This window comes from Falco rusticolus, chromosome 13, assembly GCF_015220075.1.
Source record: "Falco rusticolus isolate bFalRus1 chromosome 13, bFalRus1.pri, whole genome shotgun sequence".
Lineage (NCBI taxonomy): Eukaryota > Metazoa > Chordata > Aves > Falconiformes > Falconidae > Falco > Falco rusticolus.
The window spans coordinates 28,018,575-28,039,151 of NC_051199.1; the positions used below are offsets into that span (position 1 = coordinate 28,018,575).

Consider the following 20,577-nt stretch of genomic DNA (forward strand, 5'->3'; position numbering starts at 1 on the left):
CATGCTTTTCTGAAAACACCCTGAATAAGTCATTAGCCAGACCCTTCGCTAAGATGAATTCCCCCCCCCCCCCCCTAAGGAAAAAAGAATTAAAATGTAAAAAGCTGGTGTGCGCGACATGCATGTCTGCTGCTGGCTACGGCCAGGCAGCCTTAGGAAGGGGGTGGCCGAGCTGTTTTCAGCATTAAATCAAATAAATGAGGGATGGAGACAGACCTATTAGTCTCCCAGTGTCCCTCCTCCTCCCGTACCGCAGAGGAGGGCACATCCAGCACACAGCACGGGAGCCCAGCCCAAAGGCAGAGGTGAGTAATTACCATATATAATACATTTAATATGCTGCTTAGATTTTTAACATAGATTTTTCTTTTATTTCTGACATTGGCGAGTCATTTAAATATTTAGCCCAGACAATAAAATATATATAAAAAAACCATCTACGGTATGTGCCTGCTGATTCTTAACAATAGTCACAATATTAGGGCCCACTGAATGTTATTATAGAAGAATCTCTGAAGTCCATGTCATACATACATTATGAACTGACAAATAAATAACTCTACAAAAATCCTGTCTTCTCTCCATAATTTCATGTGACTGGCAAAAAAAAAAAATTATAAAAAAAAAAAGACTCTTTCTGGTGATGACAAATCAGGAATTGCACATTTAGTTCGAGGAATACATTACTGGTGCATCACCGAAGTCAACCACTAGGCAACAAAAAGACGTATCATATGAAACAATTTTTTAAATTTTTATTTTACATATTTATACATAAAACTTTCAAGGTAACTCTCTGAATCCAACCGAATGTTAATAGCACATCTAAAAATGAATGTCAGGTAGTCAACATTCACAAAATGTTGAAAACTGATTAAAATATACATATTACTGAAAGCTACAACTTCACTACGAGGCAGGCATGTATTTTTTTGACTTGTATAGCACCTTCAAGTACAGTTCCTTTATTTTAAAACTACAGTGAAGAATAAAAAAGTAGTCAATGGTAAAATATCGTTCAACTGAAAATCTCTAAACAGACAAAAATAAAGTTAAACTACCCTCTCTTCTCACCCATGATTTATAATGTTATAAGTACTGTACATTTTTTGTAATAATATTATTAAAATGCCTGATATTTAGTGGCACGAGTAAAAAAATTAAAATAAATTAAGAAGCAGAGGCCAATCACCGGACATAAAGCTTCAGACATGGTCAATGACTAACACTGGTTTTCTTGCGTGCCACTGTGGACGTCGGCGCTGGGACACACAGAAGCAAAATGAAGTCTCATCCAGCTCTGCTCCCGGGGCTCCGGGCTTCATTTTGCCGGCATCTTCTCTGCCATGTGCTTCTGCTGACTTTCAGCGTGTCTGGGGGGAGGAAAGAAGCTGCATGAGTGGCTGTGCTGAGGAGAGGTGGAAGCCCAAACCACGCGCAGGGCTGTCTCCAAGCCAGCATCCCGAGGTAAGGTGTCTGCCTGGGCTCCTTCCCGGCAGGAGGGGACAGGAGGTGGGCGAAGGGGAGAGGAAACCCTTCTCCGGAGGGGTCTGGGGCCAGCTGGGATGTTCCCTCCCCTCCCGCAGGGCCAGCCAGCCCTTCACCCCCAGGCAATGCTGGGATGGGGACAGTCGGTGCCCCTCGCCGTGCACTGAAGTCCCCACCGTGCTGATCGCAGCTTCTAAATGAAATTAATTTCCTGAGCTGCCATTAATTGCGTTTAGGAAGCAAAGTATTCCCTGAAGCACAGGAGAAACAGATGCAAGGTGGTGCTGGCGTTTGCCTACTGACCCACCTCCACCTCCCATCCCAGATCCCCCCCTCCATCACTTGCTCTTCGTTAAGGGAAGCAGTGATGGCGTCTTGCAAGACTCGGATGTGACAACCTGCCTGCTTGTCCCCGGGGAGAGAGCTGCACCCTACTCAGCCCTTTGATGGCAAAAGCTTTAGTACCAAAATTCTGCTAGAACACCTACATGCTGCCAACAGCAATCTGGGACCTGTGAGGAGAGAGAAATATCCCGAGGAGCCTCCTTTACCTGGTCAGGTCCTCGATGTCCACCAGCATGGCATCCTGCTCTGTGTGCAGCTCGTCCCGAATGAGCAGCAGCTGCACCAGCTCCTCGTTCAAGCCTGGAGCCGGGGAGAAAGGGGGTGAGTTGCCGATGTCCTGGGGAACCCAGGCATGGGCCCCGTACCTCATGCTTCCCCACCATGGTCACACAGGAGCTGGTGCGCAGAACCAGGAGGGAGCTCCCCAGAGGATGCATGTTTTCTGGGATGAACTGCAAGCACCTCGCCACTGCGTGCCAGCCCTTCCTCTCTTGAAACGGCTTAACGCAGCAGCAGAAATACAAGATTAATTTCTTGGTGCCTGGAGTCCTGCTGGTTCAGCTTTTGCTCACTTACGGGCAATAACCCTGAGCAAGAAGCAGGCTGCAGGGAGTGGCCGAGGCCGCAGTTTAGCTTTTTAATACAATACTGCAGCGATACAGAACATGCTGCCCACCCATCCTGGGTTGTGACTGTCGAGGCCAGCCCCTCTGCTCAAGAGCGGTGTTCGCGACATCGGTTTCTTGCTGGGGGTTGTGTCAAAGAGCAGCAAAGGGGAAGAAAACAAAAAGGACCATGTGAAAAACTGACCTGCCAGGCTGGGCTCCCCTGAGGGCTGCACCTGCCCATCACTCCCTGCCACAGCTGGCATTCACAGTTTGCTTCTATACAGCTACACTGGTTTCACGCCTCTTCAGTTTGGGAAGCAAGCCCGGTATTAATGACATTAACACTTAAGCTCCCATACTTGGGTGCTTTCTAAAGTGAGGCTAATTAATAAGCATTTATTTTTTGCCTTTCCAGCACAGAATAACAAATCATGACTCCACGGCACAGCTCTGCATCCTCAGCAGGGCTGCTTGCAGAAGGGATGCCAATTAACCAAGACGGGTAGGGGAGGAGCAGCACAGCAGCCCCCAGCCAGCCTTTTTTTTTTTGACCTACAGCCACCAGAGAAGTCTGGTTCATTAATTAATTGAATGGAAGATGAAGAGCCCTTGGGGAAAGAAAACCCTGGATCTTTTGGAGAGAGCAAAGGTGAGGTGTGGCACTGCCCCGGCAGGCAAAGGCAAGGACCCATGAAATGTGTTAAGGGGCTGCACAGCATCACAGAACCACAGAAGGGTTTGGGTTGGGAGGGACCTTAAAGATCATCTAGTTCCGACCCCCTGCCCCGGGCAGGGCCACCTCCACCAGCCCAGGTTGCCCAGAGCCCCGTCCAGCCTGGCCTTGAGCCCTGCCAGGGGCTGGGCACCCACAGTCATGTTAACTGGGAATGGGTTTACCCTGGGATGTTTGCTAAACTGGAGGGTTTCTCCACTGATGAATGGTTTTGATGCCATGGCATAGTGTCACGTGAAGACGCAGCCACAACCCCATGAATGGCAGGTGCTTCCAGAACTGGCAGATTTCCCAAGACTATTTTTACCTGACCAGGTTTTGAGTTGCAAGTGGGGCATTTGGTGCTGGCACAATGCTATGACCCCCCTCCCTTATGGAGCCAAATGAGTGCTTTAGGAGAAACTTCAAAAAGCAAATGAGAAAGCCAAAGGAGCCAAATCTGGAGAGACTCATACACTTGTGTTATTGTACATTTACATTAACATTTCACGTACATGTACATTAACATTTCTATGTGTATCCTGGAGAACCGGTCTTAATTAAATGGGACATACCAAAGAATAATTAAACAAGTATCACTTACTTTCTATCTGTGAGTGGAGATCATTGACTATCACTTGTAGCTGCCCAATAGTCATGTCTCTTAGATCAGTGGGTTTTAAACTTCTCTTCATCAGGCATTCACTTATATGAGGCATATGTGGCAGCTGAAAAGAAATTTCCAATTTTTTACTGTCTTCTTTGAATTACTTGTATTTCTGAGCAGTGGCAGTTTACATTGCTTGCATCCCCCTCTCACAAGCATGCATCAACAACTCCACCAGGACTAACAGATTGAACTGAAACATCTACACGTTTGACCCATTTTCAAATCTACCAGCATCAGCAATATACTGATGCCAAGGGAGGTGAGGCTATGGTGAGCAGCGCTGTGCCAAGGCAGGAGTGCTCTGGGATGGGATGGGATGAGCAGAATACACCTTAGAGGATGAGCACCATCACACTGGCCTCGAGGCAGTAACAACCCTGATGCTTCATCATCTCATTGCCTGCATCCATCCCACTCCCGTAACGCCTCGATAAGGTGTCCCATGCTGCTCCTTCCACTCCTGACAGCCCGTTCCTATCTCTTCTGGACCTCTGCATGTCTGCAAGCACTGTGGGGAAGCACCGCCAGCTGCTGAGTGTGTCTTGACAAGCAAAATCAAACAGCAGAAGGGCTGGTGTTACCCCACCGCACCATCCCACAGCCCCCACTTACAAGATCTGCTACCGGCGATTTCTTCCTGTTCTGCTTTTCCACCTCCACCTGCATTTTGGCCATGGGCTTAGCCATAGCCAAGGCCATTTTGGCTTCAGCTTGGAGTTTCTTTTGCCTGGTGAGGAAATCCATGTCATCAAGGGATTCCGACTCTTCCTCTGTCGTGTCTCTGTCAGAGTAGGACGAGCTCTGCTTGCTCTAGGGAGGCAGAGATGCAGCCGTTACCGCTGCCCCAGCCACGCCACAGCAAAGCCTGCTGCTGGCTTAACATATTTTTGTGCACTTACAAGTGGTATCATTTCTAGAGAAACGGTGAAGAGCACAGATTTTTTTATTTATTTTAATCCCCATGATTATCTTTAAAAATCAATTCCCAGATAAGCCCGCGTGACTATCAACAGCAACTTGAGCACTTTAAAGGGAAAGAGGAGCCAAGCAGATCAATAGGCGTTGAAGGGACAGGCTGGTTAAGCTGGAGGAAAACATCTGGGGCTGTGGAGTTATATACACAAAGGAAAAGAGAGGAGAGGAAAGCTGGTGGGAGCTGATACCACTTCGTATCCATTACTGCCCTGATAATTATCAGAGCCAGAATGAAAAGGAGGAAGGAAGGAAGGAAGAAGGAAAGGTCTCTGCTCTACAACAGCTGTGTGCTAGCCAGGGGCAAGCTGCTATCTGCCCCTCAGCATCTTGCCGTTTTTTTATCGATGGCTGAAGATGCTGTTCTGGGGTTTAGCACGGCTATTTCAATAGGATCAGCTCTTTATCAGCTTCCATTACGGATGCCCTATGGTTTCCAAACCAAGTGCATCTGCAGGATGGGTTCCCAGACTTACCATGGGTGACAGTGGCGTGTCCAGGCTGGTTTCTGTCTTGCTGTCATCGGCGTCGCTGTCTTTGTCACTGCTGCTGTCATTCACAAAGCAAATCTGCAGGTTCATCCCGCTTTGCAATCTGTGGCAGGGGGAAAGGGAGAGGTGACACCGCTGTCACCAGCAGCCCATGGCTCTCCCACCGCACTGATGGGTTACACGGGCAAGGTGTTGCAGCATCGTTCACTTTGAAAGTGATGCTCTGTCCTGATTTTGTATTGCCCTCAGGAAAATATAACCATTTTAACTTTTTTTCCAAGAAGATGGTCATCCCCCACCCAAAAGCACAGAGCCAGGACCACCAGCTCGCGGTGGCAGGGCAGGACAGGGGCAAGCTCCTGCTCCTGCCCAGTGCTGCCATGTCTGGACGTCAGTTACTGGGATTGGAAACCCAGCGGCACGGCGGTGACAATGCTTCTACCACCATCTGTTGATGAACTTCAGAATTACCGAGACACTGCAGAGCTTTTGTCATCATGGGTGGTTGTATCATTACATTAAATAAAATACTGTATACAAAGTATATATATAAAATACAGAAAACATTAAGATAGGAAATATATATTTCTTATAATAATATTATATGACATAAAATAATGTGTTAACAATTGAAACGATTTATTCAGAAGGGTAATAAGCCTGTTTGTCACCAAGAGGTGCTACTGCACCGCAAGAGGTTATTACTGTGTTTTCTGGACCCTCTGCTCCATCACTTGATTTGGACAGGTTAAGATCATTTAAATTCGCCTCCCTGGGAATGATTTTTCTCTGGATGCAGTGGCTCAGGGCAGGGGCATCCCAACGCAGGCTGGGAAAAAGAAAAAGCACTTCTACAGTGGAAAGTGCCCCATTTTTGACTCACACAACAGTTATCCCCCTGCAGCTGCTGCCAAGCAGGACATCAGCCAGGTAACATGTTTTACCGGTGCTGTCTGATGCCCCCAGAAAAGCATGGCACAGCAAGCTCCAGGTGGACTTCACAGCTCCCTCTGCTCAAAGCAGCCTTGGAGAGTGAACAAGGGAACAGATTTTTTGGACAAAAGGGTGTCTGTGAAAGCCCCATTGATGCTTGTATCGTGGAGCAGCTCTGCAGCCACCACCTGAGCCACTGTACTTGGGCTCTCCAGGACAATTTGCCCACCTGACACCAGGGTCAGGCTTTGCACATCTTCCAAATTCATTATAAATTAACCCCAGAAACTACAGATTTTGGGGTCAACTCCATCAGCCTTCTTGGTGCATCGTACTCCATCACTACCTGCTGACAACAGAGCAAACCCCCCAGACATTCTGCTGCCTCTCATTCCTCATTCCCAACGTGAGAAGTCTTGTATTGGTACTTACAGACAGCAAACTCTTACTTTCCATTTATTGTAGTGCAATTTCCTAGTCACTATTACCATTAAATAGAGAGCATTGATAATTGAAATTATGGTGGGGTGACACTGGCCCAGGTTGCCCAGAGAGGTGGCAGATGCCCCATCGCTGGAAACATCAAGGTCAGGTTGGACAGGGCTCTGAGCAATCCCAGCTAGTTGAAGACGTCCCTGCTCATTGCAAGAGGATTGGACTAGGTGACCTTTAAAGGTCCCTTCCAACCCAAACCATTCTACAATTCTGTTCTATAATTCTGCACCAGCTTTCAAGCCATGACGGACAGACACGGGTACCCAGGCCAGGGAGCCAGATGCACCCTTGGCTCAGCTTAAAACTGCATCACACAGAAAAGGCAGAGCCAGTGCAAAACGTGGGTCTGTGACTCATGTGGCCATCAAGAGCAAGACCCCAACGCCTCATGCCCAGCCATTTATGCTCTTTTATTTCATATGCAAGCACGAGAGCAACGGTCCTGCAAAGGTTCCCGTAGGTCCTGTAACAGGCACCGTGCAATATTAATGCTTTGCCTGGCCTATAAATATTAATGAAACGCCAAAGCGTTCAGGTACAGCTGGTAATTTCTCGTGGCACAGCTGCCAAACCCTGCCGTGCAGCGTTAATTAGACCGGCGCTATAATTACAAGATAGCAGCTCCTTGTTTAGCTGTAACTACACAGAGCAAATCCCTTTCAAATGACTTGCAGTTCAATTTAATTTCACAATTGTACCTCTCTGGTGTAATAACAGTATTCCTCCTGGGTTTATGCCTCTCTAAGACTTCTTTCTTCTCCCACACCATGGCAACAGGTAGATTTTCACTCCCAATGAGGGAGGTGTTCAATGCTTTCCAAGTGCCATGGGTTACTCTCCGGCAGCTGAATATAAACAAGCTTTTCTGGAGTATATTTGATGTAGAAACTTTAAAAATCAGAATAAGTGAGGTTCCATGCTATGCAATGTGCCAGCCCCAGGGATGGAGCCACGTCCAGCAAGCAGAGCCTGTGTGGAGCATGAGGACATGGTGGGGAGGCAGGAAACCCCGTTAAACCTCATTTTTTCTATTCTCTAGGGTTTTCTGTGCGTGAGATCAATTGCTCTCCACTGCCCTGCTGTCACCAGAGCTAGCTATCAGATCCATTTCCAAGGGGCTGCCACCTCCTGAGCCACCAAAGGAAGATGCGCTTTCACAAACCACTGGTTTTTCATCATCTGTCACCACACTGCCTGAGCCAGGACTGGTGGGACCAGGGGACCATCCCCACGCCCTGCGTGCCTTCAGACATACACGTCTGGCATTAAACCAGGCATTCAGACATCAAAATCCTCAGCATTTTGCAACTCAACAAAGAACTTATTGGGAAAAAAAAAATAAATTAGTCAACTGTTTTCCTGACAGTAAGTCCAGTTGTGCATTCATGATACTTCCACCACCGTTCTTGGTCTGCCCAAGTCCAAAAGCAATGCCCAGTTCAGGGCTGAGATCTAAATGAAAACCTGAAGGAAACCTAACTCGGGAAGCTTCAGCTCATTTGCTTTATCCCCTGAGCATTCACATACCTCTTCTAATACAGTCTAAAACTAATATTTTAGCATATTATCTATATTTATTTATGTAACATATAATTACTGTGTTTTGAGCGTAAGATACTGTTCTATAACAAGGAAAATTCAAGACTATGGCTGCAAGCAAAAACCACGGGATCCACTGAAGGGCAGGTCTCAGGATGTCCCACTGGAGGCATCTCACACTTTTCAGCCTCCAAAGGGGCTTTGGGCTGCAAGACCGCCTGGCTTACTGGGAGGCTCGGCTCGGCTTACCGGGAGGAGAGGCTCGGCTTGCCACTCTTGCTGCAGCTGGTGTAGAGTCCCGGGCCATCGTCAAAGAAACTGCCCAGAGCCAACTTCTGCCTGATGGACTCCCGCTCATTCTTCTGGGCCTGAAAGCAAAGGGCAACAAGAAAGGATGAAGCTGCCAGTCACACCAGTGTGCAGGAAGGAGAGCTGTCCCACCTCCCCACTGCCACTCTCGTGATGCCCAGCATCCCCCCCACGCCTGGGTGGCCCGCATAACCCATGCCAGCAGGGAAGCCCATCTGCATCTCTCTCCACATGCTGATAGAAACAGATCTATATCTACACACACATCTGGTTATGCACACACATTAGTATATATACCTAATATATGTACTATGTATGTGCGTGTGTATGTATATATACCCCTATATCTATATACAGCCACCGAGGCCACGCTTGCACCATTAACATCTTCCACTTCCCTGAGCAGCCTCCAAAACCACACAATCCTTCTGCCAGCGTGCTTAGAGATGTATTTTTAACTATTGCCATCAAATTATCCACAGTTGTAAAAATGTGGGTTTATATATACATAAGTTTTTTTGAATAAGGACAAACTACAAAGTGATTTGAAATTAATCACCAACAGACTGTGTAATCAATGTGCAATAAATGAAAATCACAGATCTAGGTTCAAAATTAGCACCATTACTATCCCAGTGTCTGTCACTAATGGATTATATGCCAACACTGACAACAAATTCATACAAGGTGGCAAGTTATTGATAGCAGGAACATTCTGAAGCCATCAAACGTTTCATTTTAAAATAACACATAATACCCGATCACGAATACACAGCAAAAGAAAACAGAGCAGGCAAGCATGAGCTGCTTCCACAGTGTTAATCAATGTAACTGTGCTTCTTATACTTCACTTAAGTAAAAATAAAGCACCTTTTTTGATACAAGGACGTTAAGATGTAACAAAATGCAAATTATTAACTTACAATAGCTAATAATTTAATTCCATCTCCAGTGCTGACTACATACATTACATTATCATACTGCCCATTATATCGTCAATCTCTTATCAAAATACATACTTACAAAACCTAACCCCTTTTATTTAAAACATTTAAGGTATTAAAAATAATCCCCATGGCATCAAGTGGTATCAAGATTTTGGGTTCAGCTCCCACTTTCCAAGGTTCTACCCAGGCTGGCCAGCTATGTTTTTCTACTTTGTTTTTTCAGGTTTCAATAACTGATGCCTCAATCACACGGAGGCAGCTAGATTTCGAAGGAAAATTAGCCAGCCTTGCTGGTGAAGGCAGTACAGTGAAAAAACTAAGTAAAAATGAGCAAGCAATATTTTTTTAATGGGCTGAAAGTAGAGAGAGACAGGGCTGCCCGTGCCGGTTCCTCGTGCTGCCCATCTCGCGATGCATGTGGGTGTCTCCCCGTGAGTGCCAGCTGCATCCCTCAGTGCATCAGTATTTCATGAAGTCACAGATACTTAGCCTCCCCATTTTCCCAGCTCAGATGATCCTCTCCCACATCTTCCCATCTACATCTGATTTTCCCTTGTGTTTCAACAGAAATCAGGAGCCCAGAGCACATCTCCACCTCCTCCTGCCCAACCGGGAGGGCACATCCCAGCCTCCACGCCAGCTGGGACCGCTCCTCCCCCACCCCTGCAGCACACCCACCCACTCTGTGTGTGCTGAAAACTCTTCTGGGCATTAAAATACACATCAACACAGGCACGCTTTCACATATTTACCCCTTTCAGATGGGGCTGTCTCTCCGGATCTTTTTAAATTTTGCTCCATTTCCCACCGAGACGCAACAGCTCCCAGTTCGACATCTGTACATTTAATCAATGTGCAATTTGTTTTCTCCACCAGGTCATTACTGAGGATACTAAATAACACCACTCCCAGGACTGAGCTCAGAATATCCCCTTTTATAAACCAGACACAGGCTAATGACCATAAAGAAATCAAGAGTCCCATTTGTTATTATAAAACAGGGAACAGTTACTAAGAAATAGAATATACCTAAGGGAACTGGACTTTGGGCCTTAGATGAATTACCCAACAGCTGCAGCATGCTTCCTGAGCTGGGACTGAAAACTATAAATCGACAAGGAATATTGCAAGCGGTTTTTTGACTATCAGATACACTTACTCGGTATATAAAAAATAATGGATCAAATACTCCACATGCAAAGGTACTAGCAAGAAAAACATAAAAAAGTTATTTAAGTGTGTATTTTGACACTGAATCAAAAAATGTATTTCTGAAAGAGGGGTCTGGTGTGAAGCTAAAGCCTAGTTTAGACAATTATTTTAAACAAAAGGCTGCTTTCTATTTTATAGGCAAAACAGTTTGGGGCGGATGTTTTCCTTCTTACCATTGACCTTCCAGTTCAGAAGGTCAGCAGCTACCTTTGTTTAAGCACATGACTAAAAACACAATGTCAGGTTATGGCTGTGACTGCCTACACGTAAGACGCTTTACACAACCGTTCCAGTAAAGGCAAATTGCCAGCAGAGGTTCAGCCTTTCCCCACAGCACACCCAGCACCGTTTCCCAGTCCTACCGCCTGCTGTAATTACTGCTGCTTATAAAGCTATTGCAATCACCTCTCTTGTGCTTGCAGATGATACACGACCATATGTGCTCTTACACCGCTCACCTCCAACCCACGCCGGCACCCAGCCCATCCCCGGCACGCTGTGCCACCTCAGCACCGAAAACCCCTACATGTTTTGTTGAGAGCATACATTCATTATACAATATATGCCTTTTTCCCATAAACCCATGCCCGGGGGCACATAGAGCTCCCGCTGATGCTGGAGGCTGTCCCTGACCGACCTGATGCTGGATGCAGAGTGGCCACCCATGGCAGCAGTCACAAGATTTCTGCAGTTTTCTGGGAAACGGAGCAAAGCCCATACTGTTATTTGTGGCACTTAGGCAGCAGTAGCTGGGCTGCGCTTTCCACCAGGCACCCCTCCACACTATTCCGCATGCAGGCACCTGTACTAGCAGCCTTTACTCATTACCAGCATCGCCCGACATAGCATATAACATCGCACATGGAAGATTTATTTGGCATTGAGGTGTAACAGTGATTTGCCAGGCCCCTCGCCTGGTGACGGCGCTTCTGGAGTTGTACCGATCAGTACCAAACCTGGATGGAATACCAGGTGTGCTTTGCTAAGCTACTGCCTGCTTGGAGAGGGAAAAAGTCTAATTACACAGTAAATTACAGTTTAACGGGTACCAGCAACACTTTGGCAGGATCCTGCCCCAGCGGGGCAGTGCCACTGTGATGCGAGGGGTTAAAATGCTGCGAGGCTGGATGCCAGGACCATCCACCAGCACCAAACAGGCTGCACAGCCCGTGCCTGGCCCCGGCCAGCCAGCAGCGCTGGGCCACGGCTGGGCCACCGAAGCTATTTTTGCCAGGGTTTGTCATTACCAGCCACGGACAATTACTATATTTAAAGTTCCAGACCCATAGGCAGTGCCTTATTTTATCTCTGCAAAGTACAAGGGCTATTATTGGATTTAAAAACAGAACTTGCAACTGCAGAACATTTGTTTTTATCTCCTTTTTTTTTGCACAGGGGATTTGCTGGTAAATGCGAAACCGAGTCAAACTCACATTATCAAGCCACATAGCAAATTGCCTTAAAACCCAGGGCACTCAGGGTACGAGGACGCGTTTAGAAACCTCTCTTTACATTTTATTTATCATAAAGCGATATGGAAATGCAGGAGGAGGAAGGTTTGCTGCCCTGTGCTGGTGCATTAAACATCACCGAGCGCCTCCCTGCTCTGGCACCTGAAACCCAGTGCCCGGGAGGGTGTTGGGCAGTGCTTTGGCAGGTCCCCCTCCTGCCAAGAGAGTAACTGTTGGCAGACAAAAGGCTCCTTTTTGTCCCTTACCTTTTTATAACTCCCCTCCCCGGGCGGCTCGGCTGCTTTCCTGATGACGTCACCCATGCCATCACCCTCCCGACTCATCGCCTTCGCTCCCGGGTCCTCACGTGGCCGGTGAAACGCTCCCACCGGGGCATCTCAGCCCTTCCTCCACTCTTGGGTTAGCACCATGGGATCAAGCGCTCGCCCCCGCAGCCAAGACCTGCAGCAGACCACCGTCCCCTGGCTGGGACGCTTCCCTGGCCCCTCTCGCCTCCTGGCCGCTCCGGAGCACCTTGCTTTTCCCTAATAAAGTCAACGGCAGCGCTGGAGCCCCCGCCAGCTGAAGAGAGGGAGGTGAAGGCTGTGCCGGGCCAGGGAAGCCGTGTCCTCCTCCAGCCACTGCCAGCGCTGGATAAAAATAGCCCCGAGTCCTCAACGGCTACACAAGGGCAGGAAAAAACCCGGTGTCTGATGTCAAAACTCAAGCCTGGCAGTATAGCCATGGCCAGAGGGGACGGGAGGAAGGGGTTTTCTCCAGGGGCTTTCACGGTGAAGTTATCCTAATGAATTCCCAGTGGTCGGAGATGCTGCCCGCGGCTGGGGCTGTAAGTCCGGGCAGAGCTGGAGCGGTCCTCAGGCCTCCCAGCGCTGCTCAAGGATGGGCAGCCACAGCAACATCAACCATGAGGTGAATTTTTCACTCAACATGAAAAAACACCAGAAAGGACCCCAGGGAACTGTTTCTCAGCTAAACTAGCTTTTTCAAGTGGGGAAAAAAAAAAAAAAAAAAAAAAAGTTTCCAGGAATTAACTGACAGAGCTCAAAAAGGTGTCCAGCCTTAACCTGCCACCCAGCTTGTGGGCTTGCAGAGCCTGGGGACCCCCGCACTGCCTGGTGCCTGCTCAGGGTGGGCGAGCACTCCAGCCCCAGCTTCCAGGGGGCTCTGCAGCTCCCAAACCTGCACCGCTTACAGCTCCAGCTCATGCCTCCAGCAGTCCTGCCCAGAGATCCAGGCTTCACAACACAGCCGCTGCCCCCCGGCCCTGCTCAAATCCTGCTTGGTCCTTGCGGAGGTCCCACCTGCATGGCACCCATCACAGTGGGAAACGTTTACTCTGGGTGGGCAGCAAGAGGCAGAGATCACATGCTCGGGGTAGGCATTTCTATAGGAAATCAATCCTTAGAAAGATGGAATTGATGCCACAATTTCTCAGTGATCCTCGAAGTGTGGCACACCAGCAACAAAAGTGCTGATTTCTAGTGTGACACATCTATGCTGCATGCAAGATGAATAATTTTAATAGCCCTGTATACGTGCTTAAATGGTATATCCAAGTCATGCTGACATCATTTCACCCAAAATGCATATCCTATTTGATTACCAGCTCTGAGAACTTACAAATTATGCATCATGGCATCACTCTGCTCTGAAGTTTCAGGAAAAAACAGTAATAATAAACAGGATTGTTTAATTCCATTCTTGTACCAGAACGGTGCTTTGTAACTGTAATTCCCAAATGAAACAAAGTAATTCTCTGGATATTTCATTATTTTTAGTTCCTCTCCACCACTGACTCATTGTGTCCCTTCCTGCTGTTGCTAAATTAACTTCCTCTCCTGACCGCAGGGGACGGATCCTGACACAATAAATCTGAAAAAAAATAATTTAAAAAAATCCCATAGCCCAAGAGGAAGGATGTGGTGGCCAGGACCACTGGGCTGGGGGCTGAGACTGCAGTCTGCCACATGCTTCCCCACAATTTGCGACAACTCCCTGCATCACCTTGCCCTCATGCATTGGAGGAGGATGTCCCCAGGTCTCCTCTCTGGCTGGCTGAGATGGTGAGCCCCCGCCTGGTCCTGCTGTGCCTGTGGTACCCAAGATGCAGGGCAAGGAAACTGCAGGAACGCACACGATGTGCAACCCACCCCTCTGCAACCCGACATCAAATAAGGGTAGGAAGCGACACAGCCTGCTGAAAATATATTAGCAATTTTTGCCCACACTTTAAAAATGTTTTATCCCTGCTTCCAGGTTTCAGACCAGCTCACCTCTGCCCTGCGCTCTGAGCTGGGATGCTCCAGGACCAGTCTCGTGGTGGAGCATCCCCTGAGCGGATCCCACAGAGTTGGTCTCAGTCTCCAGTGAAAACCCCGCTTCCAGCAGCTGCCCCATTCAAGGCAACAGGAAAAAACCAAACCTGGTTAAGAAGTGTAGCTGGAAGCCCCCATAACCATTTTTGGGTGCCCCCCTCGGCAGCCAGCACCAGACCCAGCTCTGCGCTCCTGGGAGGGGCATCTCCCCACCAGCACAGAGGTCAATTTAAACCCTGGATATCAAAACCACAAAACAAATGAATTTGTTGTTGTCTCAGCACAGGGACCAAACCCTTTGGTGTTCCACCCCTTCCCCACCTGATGCAAAAGGCCACTGCGGGCAGATGAGCAGCCCCGCTGCCTGTGCTGGACTGCCCGACAAAGCCCTGCTACTGCTCCTCTGGCAACCAGCCCCCGCTTGAAACAAGCCCCTCCATCTATTGTGTGTAGAGGGTTTAAACAAATAAAAAAGCAACTCTGCCGCCAGGTACGCTCGATGTTGGCATCGCTACCCAAGGACTCCTTGCGCATCAGACTGTGTCAGTAGGAATGTGGCCTCCATGGCCACAGCCACCACAGCTCCTTCAGCAGCCACTGGGGATGCTGGCGGCGGGGACAGCGAGCCTGAACCTGATTTTCTTTTTATAGCACGAAGGGAAAGCTCAGAATGGGCATATTTGGGGCAGGTCAGCTGCTCCCCACGTGGGATGTCCCCACGGTGTGAGCACACAGGCATGGACCCAGTGCCGTGGGGAACACACGGGCCGGGGACGGCAGCACTCAGCTCATCCTGCAGCAAGGTGAGGAAGTAGGACACATCAGGGTTTATGTGCTTTAGACATGCACCGATTGCTTGTGGACAAGCACGCAGCTAAATGAAACTCTTGTGCATACGTAATGCTTGCTTGAGTCAATGAAAAACTCCCTTGACACTGTTGGGGCACTCTCCAGTGGGGGGGGAGCCACCTCCCTCCTTTCTGTTGGGGCCCAGCTCCCAGGCACTGCCGGTTGGTAGAAAAAGCCCCTAAATGCCCTGCACAGGTCAGTGAAAGCACTCCGAGTGCCCTCCCTGCCAAACTGGCGCTCCCGGCCACGCTCAGGCCAGAGTATCGAGGTGACTTCGTAGAAATCTCAAGTTGCCGGAGCTATTTCACAAGACATTTACTTCATTATAAATAAAGGTTGGAATAAATCTCTGCTGAAGAGTCCCTTTGCAGCACAGCATCCTTCCGGCACAAAGCAGCCAGTACAAGGCACTTAACGACAAGTCCCTGCAAATTTGGGGGTGCGACGGACCTTGCCTTCCCTCTCAGGACGCTTCCCTGAGCTTGAGCACACCAAGTACTTTCCACCTACTTCACAGAGCTTTTGTTTTGATCTCTGTCTAAACAAAGCGGCTTTCATCCTCAGCTCTCTATAACACAGGCTTTATTTTACTTTATTGTAATTGGTTTGAGATGCAGGGTCAGCGTGCTCGGCCACATGAACCGAGGTTCCTCCACTGTACCACGAGGTAGCATCCCTCCAGTGGGACAGTCACAGGCAAGAGGCCAGGCCAGCAGCTCTCCAACTTTGCCAGTGCTCCATGGTGGGTTTCATGGCGTTTGAGGTTTTCTCCAAGGCCTGTCTCTTGGGGTTATATTCTGCCATAAGAATTTGTATTCACTTTAATGAAAAAGACGATGACAGTCTGGTATTTCTACATGCCACAAAAGCCTACAAAACCCCAAGATATCAAACAAAAGAAAACACATAAAAAAATCCTTTTTTTGCTTGGGTTTTTTTGTTTGTTTGTTTGTTTGGGTTTTTTGTTAAATCAGTTAAATGAGCACTTCATATTTTAAGCTTGTGGCTTTTATGGACTACTACGGTTCAGTGCTTGGTGAGATCCTGGGAGTGGTGGGTGCCGGCCAGCCGCGCCTGGTCCATCCCTGAGGCAGCCAGCCTGACCCACAGCCACACCAGCACCTCCCTGTTGCAGGGGTCTTTCTAACAGACCTCTCTGAAGGTACACGCACAAACCTGGCATCACCAGAGCAGCAGAGGGTCGAGCCCACCACAGGCACGCAGGCAGAGTGGGTCCCAGGAGAACGTAGGGGACGACCCAGCTAAGAAATTCTTTCTAAGCAAAGAAATCTCATTTTTTACATCAGATTTCTTTTTCTTTTTAATTTTCTTTGCACGTGTAATGCCCAGTAACATCTCCAGAGCGACTCTCCTGCCAGCAGATAGCTCAGACCGTGACTGATGCCAGCGCACGGAGCCAAACCCTGTTCCCACGGGCAACTGCCTGTTTGGAGGCTCCAGCCTCAGGCAGGGTAACGGGTGCCGGGGGTTTTAAAGGCACATTAGAAATCAACCCAAGGAGATGATGTAAATGTATTGTCCACTTGTACAGCAGTGGCACAGAAACACAGATGAAGGCGGCAGCAGCCCGAGGAGTCCTGTTTTGCTCCATGCAAAGGTGGACCTGTTGGGCAGCGCTGGAAACACGCATTTACAGAGCAAACTGAAACACTGGCTCAGGCTGCAGGCCAGTAAAGCACCGCTAATACACACGCCAGAATAAAACCTTTATTCCTGTGTTAAGGCCTGGATTTGCATGCTGGCTTTTTATTCCGTGCAAGCTCTGGACCCCACAAAACACTACCCAACAAATCCAAGCTGATGTTTTTCCTGTCAGACTGTAGGAGATATACAGAGCCTTCAATAAAACGTTTGACATAGAGAAATAAATCAGTATAAAATAGGAAAAGAGAAATAACTAAGAGGAAAACACATGGCACGATAAGCAGCAGCAGTCTGCGTGACTGCAGGATGCAGCCACAGGAAAGATGTCAGATGTTGGGACCTCCTGACCATGGAGGACCCAGCCTAAATTCACAGTGATGAATCTGACTTAAGCCACATCCAAAACCCCAGGAGGACCCACGGCCACCTGCCTTTCAGAGAGCAGCAGTGACAGCTCAGTTATGCTGTGAAACAGGACTTTTGAGGCAAGGCACAGAGTACAACAGAAATACCCTCCTCTTCCTCAGCACCCCATCCCCAGCACCCTCCCTGCCACGGAGCTTATACCCCAGCCATGAAACAGTCACCTCAGAGTTCTTCTGCTGAATTTCTCTGAAACAAACATGTTTTCAAGTATTCCCCACGCGTTGGCTTGTTCCTCTGTTTGGTTTATTTTTAGTCAATTTAGCAGCTCTGACAAAAAGGGTGCAAGGAGGAAGGAGAGCAGTTACACGCTGCCACCCTCCTCCCCCAGGGCACTCTGGGCAGCCACCAAAATCCTATCATTGCTGGCTCCAGTCTGATCCAAAACCCGGGATTGCGGGCCACAAAAGGATTAAAACTTGGCCTTTGGGTTAATGGGTTTGGGAGGGGGCTGGGGTTGCTCCTAATCTGCAGCGTTGTAGGAAGGTTTTAAAACAGATTTCATTAGAGAAATCATTCCTCTGGACTTTTATCTACAATTTGGATGCTTTCTGGCTGTTTTCATGCTACTGTTTATTGGTTTGAAGGAGAGGAACCAATTCATAAACAAGCAAGTAGATTAAAGCAGATGAAAGGCAGCAGTGCTGCCATCGCAGCAAGCCCAGTGCATTAACACGCAGGGATGCTGGCCAGGCCTTCGCTGCAGCTCCGCTCGCCCACCACCATGGACCAGCTTCCACCCGGGAAACAATGCGCAACCTTTAACCCTTGCGTTCCTACGAGTATGCTGGGAAAACATCCGCTGAAAGGAAACAATGGCATCATTTATTAAGGCAGCAGAGAGCAACAGGCTCAAAGCAGCAGAAAAATTAGATCCCCTAAAAGCGAGGCTAGAAAAAAAAACCCACCAGGATATTTTTTTTCCAAAGGCGCTAAAAATAGAAATTTATTTCCAGAAGCATTTGCTAGACTGAAAACATTTAGCAAAAAATCTTTTCAACACTTCTCTCTCTCTCTTATGTGCGTATGCTTTGCTATCTTTTTCCATCATGATATATTTTGCAATATGAGTTATTTTGCCTTAAAACAGATTGAAGTCAGAATTAAACATGGTGGTGGGGGGAAAGGAGGATGAGCCGCCGTCCTGGGCAAAACCCCATCTCCCCAGGGTCCAGCTCTGCTGCTGGGAATGCCTGTTGGGTATTTTGCAAAACACACTCCACCGCACGTCCGCAAACGCATTTCTCGGCATCGCCGGAGCAGATGGACAGGCATTTGTGCATTTCATAATCCATCTGTACCACGGAGCCCTGAACAGGCCATTTCCCATGCAGGTGCACCCAAAGGCACCCAACTCTGCCCTTAGCGGGGAATGAAGCCACGGCAGCCAGCAGCCCACCCCAAGCTCTTGCTCGCCCCACTAAACCCCTCTGTGGGGGCCCAGCAGCCGCGGCTCTAAGCTCCGCTGCCAGGCCCAGGGCCCCGGGGACGGGCGGCCGTGATGGATGCTGAGAGGGAAGCGCTCACCCCTAACCCACCGCCAGCTCTCGCCCGGGTGATTTAGCTGAACGCCACAAACCACGACGTGGCTGCATCGGAAAATAAATTGATCACGCGGGTCTGCTCTCACGTTTCGGTAAATCGGGAAAGGGCAGAGAAATATTCCATTTATTCTATTGTCAAATGTACGTCGCTCTCCAACGGCAACTCTCGAAGTGGGAAAGCACAGCTCGCTCGCTTACACCGAGGGGTTTCATCCAGGCAGGGGTGCGGCGGGGTGCGGGCGGCTGCCTGACAAACCCGCCCCCCGCCGCTCCCCCGGGCCAGCGCATCCCCGGCGCCCGCCGCGCCTGCGAGCATCACATGGCGAGCACAAAAGCCCCGCGGGCAACCGGCTTCTCCCCCCCGCGACGGCTTGGCCCCGCACCGGACGGGGGTGCCTGGGGCCGGGAACCCGCCGTTCAACCCCAGCCTGCCCGCAGCCCCTCCGCGGCTCGGGGCGGGGGGCCAGGCCGCGCTCGCCCCTTACCTGGTAGGAGCAGTTTTCCTGGTGTACCATCTCCGTGCATCATCCGCCGCAGCCACCGCGCCGCGCCGCGCCGCCCCGGGGGGTCTCCGGCCCCGGCGGGGGAGGCGGAGGAGGAGGAGGAGGAGGAGGAGGAGGAGGAGGAGGCGGGGAGCCCGGGCCAGCCGCCCGCCGGTAAGATGGATGCTGCGGCGCAGCTCCGCCTGCGCAGCGGCGGCCCCGGCGGAGCACGGAGGGGGGGCTGGTCCCGCCCCCGCCCGCCCGGCCGCCACAAAGAGCGGGGGGGCTCCGCGCAGGGCTGCTGGTAGCCGCGCTGCTCCGCGGGGGAAGGAAAGAAAAAATTAAAAAAACATACAAACCCCTCCACCAGACACTGCGGTATAGCTGGGAGACCCCCGCCCCGGTCCCGGGGCGACGCTGCGGCAGCCGCAGCTCCAGCCCCCCCGCGCCTGCGGCAGCGCCTGGTCTCGGCGGGTGCGGGACCCCCGGTGGGATGCTGGACCCCAGCACCGACAGGATGCTGCAGGACCCCAGGCCCGAGGCACACAGCTACCTGAGCCACCTCCCCGAAAGGCTGTGAGACACCCAGCTGTTACATGCGAGCCAAGAGACACCTGCCTGTTCCCCTCTGCTGCAGAAATACAGCACAATCTTTTCTAGAAAAGGCTCTGCCCTACATTTCTAGCTAATTATACCTCCACCTTGCAGCCAGGGTGAATGCTGAGCCCTCCACCACAGCACTCCTTGGGCTGGGCTCTGGCCTCGGGTGCCACCCGAGTTTGGACACTGCACCTGAAACACCTGTGCCCATCCCAGTGCCCTTCTCCCACCACAACAGGCCCTGCTTTAAACAAATTTCTCCAAAGAAAAAGCCTGTGAAGATCAAGCATACATCCAGTGCTGGCTCTGCAGGGCGACAGCCAGGTGGGCTGAACCGGTGCTCACAGCCCAAGGGCTGGGAAGCCCACCCCCCCACACCCCCGCTCTACCCCCCTGGAATCCCAGGGCTGGGAAGTCCCTCTGCCACACACCCATCACTGGCCACCCAGCAGGCAGACTACTCCATTGCTACCCCAAAATAGCACTGTGAGATTATCAAACTTTCC

The 20,577-nt window shown here is 49.8% G+C and overlaps 1 protein-coding gene across 4 annotated transcripts in view; it reads right to left on the reverse strand.

The window, feature by feature from the left end:
* Positions 1–728: 728 nt before the first annotated feature.
* Positions 729–20,577, reverse strand: part of LOC119156743 (schwannomin-interacting protein 1) — a 183,260-nt gene continuing 163,411 nt past the window's right edge. Inside the window, exons 1-7 of one of the 4 annotated variants that reach the window (XM_037407020.1) lie at positions 19,475–19,691; positions 8,503–8,621; positions 5,272–5,389; positions 4,436–4,633; positions 3,758–3,881; positions 2,040–2,133; positions 970–1,373 (exon numbers count right to left, since the gene is read on the reverse strand). In XM_037407020.1, coding sequence (XP_037262917.1) covers positions 1,322–1,373; positions 2,040–2,133; positions 3,758–3,881; positions 4,436–4,633; positions 5,272–5,389; positions 8,503–8,621; positions 19,475–19,504 — 735 coding nt within the window. In that variant the 5' untranslated portion in view covers positions 19,505–19,691 and the 3' untranslated portion in view covers positions 970–1,321. Of the gene's footprint in view, positions 1,374–2,039; positions 2,134–3,757; positions 3,882–4,435; positions 4,634–5,271; positions 5,390–8,502; positions 8,622–12,438; positions 12,656–19,474; positions 19,692–20,577 lie in introns of those variants that run through there. The other 3 variants (XM_037407019.1, XM_037407017.1, XM_037407018.1) reach the window with 3 other exon arrangements.